Source organism: Diachasmimorpha longicaudata, chromosome 5, assembly GCF_034640455.1.
Source record: "Diachasmimorpha longicaudata isolate KC_UGA_2023 chromosome 5, iyDiaLong2, whole genome shotgun sequence".
Classification (NCBI taxonomy): domain Eukaryota; kingdom Metazoa; phylum Arthropoda; class Insecta; order Hymenoptera; family Braconidae; genus Diachasmimorpha; species Diachasmimorpha longicaudata.
The window spans coordinates 6,118,669-6,121,055 of NC_087229.1; the positions used below are offsets into that span (position 1 = coordinate 6,118,669).

At 36.4% G+C, this 2,387-nt stretch overlaps 1 protein-coding gene across 1 annotated transcript; it reads right to left on the reverse strand.

Annotated features, from left to right (window-relative positions):
• Positions 1–315: 315 nt before the first annotated feature.
• On the reverse strand, positions 316–2,387 carry LOC135162009 (uncharacterized). Its single transcript, XM_064120052.1, has 4 exons — positions 2,031–2,387; positions 1,623–1,816; positions 945–1,426; positions 316–806 (listed from the first exon to the last, which is right to left on the reverse strand). The coding sequence occupies exons 1-4, from the start codon at positions 2,305–2,307 to the stop codon at positions 524–526; spliced, it is 1,236 nt and encodes a 411-aa protein (XP_063976122.1). The 5' UTR covers positions 2,308–2,387; the 3' UTR covers positions 316–523.

Below are 2,387 nucleotides of genomic sequence, written 5' to 3' on the forward strand. Positions count from 1 at the left end.
ATGACGCACTATGTACCTCTTGATTTTCATACACACGAGAGACGATTTACAGTCGTTATTGTCGTTGTTCGATCGCATAGATTTTAGTAGATATATTTTCGGAAAATGATATAGCATCAACTGCAGTGGAAGTATTCCATTCAGAGGAGTCAAAGGTTGACCCTCGCCCTTTGTGAAGTTCCTATGGAGTTCTCCTGCGGCTCGGGGCCATAAAAACAATCATCCAATTTCGCTCTGATATTTGTTATAGTTAATTTCGGAGGTGAACTCGATTTTGTCTTCTCAATTATGAAAAATTTAATGATTTCAGTTGCATCGAATGAAGCTTTCTAATTCAATAACGAAGTGGTAGAAGATGCTAACATTTTCATTATAACCATTTTTTTTTATTAACTAGGGTATGAAACGCGTTTGGAATAATTATTTTTTTATGATATCCCTTTCACTCGCACCTGCATCTGATCTAATCTTTGGTATTTTTAATTTTAACATATTGAACATTTTGATTACATCAAATTCAAAATTATTCATTCTTATTCATTAATGATTGATACTTTTTTCCTCTCTTAAGATTCCAATGAACAGCAAGGTCCACGATACCAGTCGCCTCGAAAAAGTCAACAACAACAACATTGGATGATACATTCCACTCTTCATGATACCATTTAAAAACTTTCGGCGAAAATTCATCAGTCCACACTTTAAAATCGAATGTATAATCGGTTTCCGAAGAGTCTTGAGTCACGATTATCTCCCATCCAGGAGTCAACTGGACTACATCCACACTTGGTGATGTTCTGGTATCCCTGGAGATAATAAAAACATAATGAAACTTTAAGTGACATTATTAGAAATAAATATTTCGGGCATTTATTTGTCCAAAGCAAAAATAATTGGTTAAATTATATTTTTTCTTCAGTGCATGATTATCGATTAATAATTACCATTCCCTTCGTTTCCACGGATCGGCAAAAAAGACGTGCAGGTCATCTGGTCTTTTGCAGTAGCACCAGGACTGTTCAACCCCAGTTCCGAAAGCTGGATCCACTGGACCTCCGTAATTATACGATACGATAACACTTTTTTTTGCTGACCAGATTTTTTTCAACGAAGTAGACCAGCCATGAGGTGTGGTATTTAGTGGATAGAGATAGTCTCCCAATTTATGCTTGATGTAGTCCATAAATCTACCATGATCTTCATCACTCTGAAACTCGGTTGAGAAATCACTGAACGAAAGTATCACTATTTCGTTGGTCTTGTTCAGGAATGCCTTCAACTCGGAGAAGACTTCACTCATGGACATCATCTTCAATAAAGAGTACTCGACGTAGAAAGACGCACATCGACCTTTGGATCTCTCGCAAGATGGCTGGATGTCGAGGTAACGTATCCCCAACTCTAATTGTTGCTCTATCGACAGATCCTACATGAGAATTGGCTTAGAAAAATTATTGTCTGTCCCAGATCTCTCGGAATTCTTCAGAAGAATCGTCGAAAGATCTTCGGAAGATTCTCCTGGTGTCCTAAAAAAATTCTTCACAAGATCTTCGCAAATAAATGTTTTCTTTGAAGATTAGTTATGAATTATTTTATTCTTGGAGAGTAAAGGAATAACAAACCTGACAGAGGTTCCATATACCTAATGTACCCGGATGTTCGTATGCACCTGACTGATGTGTCCCTGGTATCACAAGTTGAGGTAATGAGAGATGTTTCAATACTGATTTATTATTATACATCCAATTAACTCGATCTACGGTAGTAGTGGAGTATATTTGTGTTCCATTTTGAAGAATCGCCCCGGTGAAATCCGCTGTAAGCCAATTAAATGGGTTAATTAACAATCAATTTATAATAATTGTGGATTTTTCAGTTGAATTCCAAAAAAAGTATTGCAGTGAGTTTGAAAATTAATCAATTTGCTTCGAAGATTGAAAACTGTAATAAAAATAGATGGATTAATTTATACTTCATAATTTGTTCTTTCATTAAGATCTTACGGTTTCCTAAAAAGTTCATCAACCTACGAAATGTCTCTGGTGATGCTTGAAGACCTGTCTTCATGAATCCACTTTTCTCGGTAATTGTCCATTCGAATCTTTGTTGGGCTTGATCATATACAATTAAAGTCTCATTATCAGTGCATTGAGGACAATAAAAATATACCCCTAATTCCCTCGTGGAGTCTTCCCCATGCCTCGGTGACAGAGTCAGGATCACGAGGAGGTCATCAGAATTATCCTGACAGGATACCACATCCATAGCACTCAAATGGATCATTAACAAAAAGATTATCCAATACATTTTCAATGAAAAATTAAACTATTCCATTCATGGATTACTAGTGTGTGAGACTGTTATCGAATGCGTCAGGGACTGGGCTA

Excerpts from the sequence above, each read along its gene's own strand:
- LOC135162009 (XM_064120052.1), bottom strand. The coding sequence starts at position 2,307 with ATGTATTGGATAATCTTTTTGTTAATGATCCATTTGAGTGCTATGGAT. Across the intron at positions 1,817-2,030 it reads AGCATCACCAGAGACATTTC|CGGATTTCACCGGGGCGATT; the intron begins GTAGGTTGATGA and ends ATTGGCTTACAG. Across the intron at positions 807-944 it reads CCGTGGAAACGAAGGGAATG|GGATACCAGAACATCACCAA; the intron begins GTAATTATTAAT and ends TATTATCTCCAG.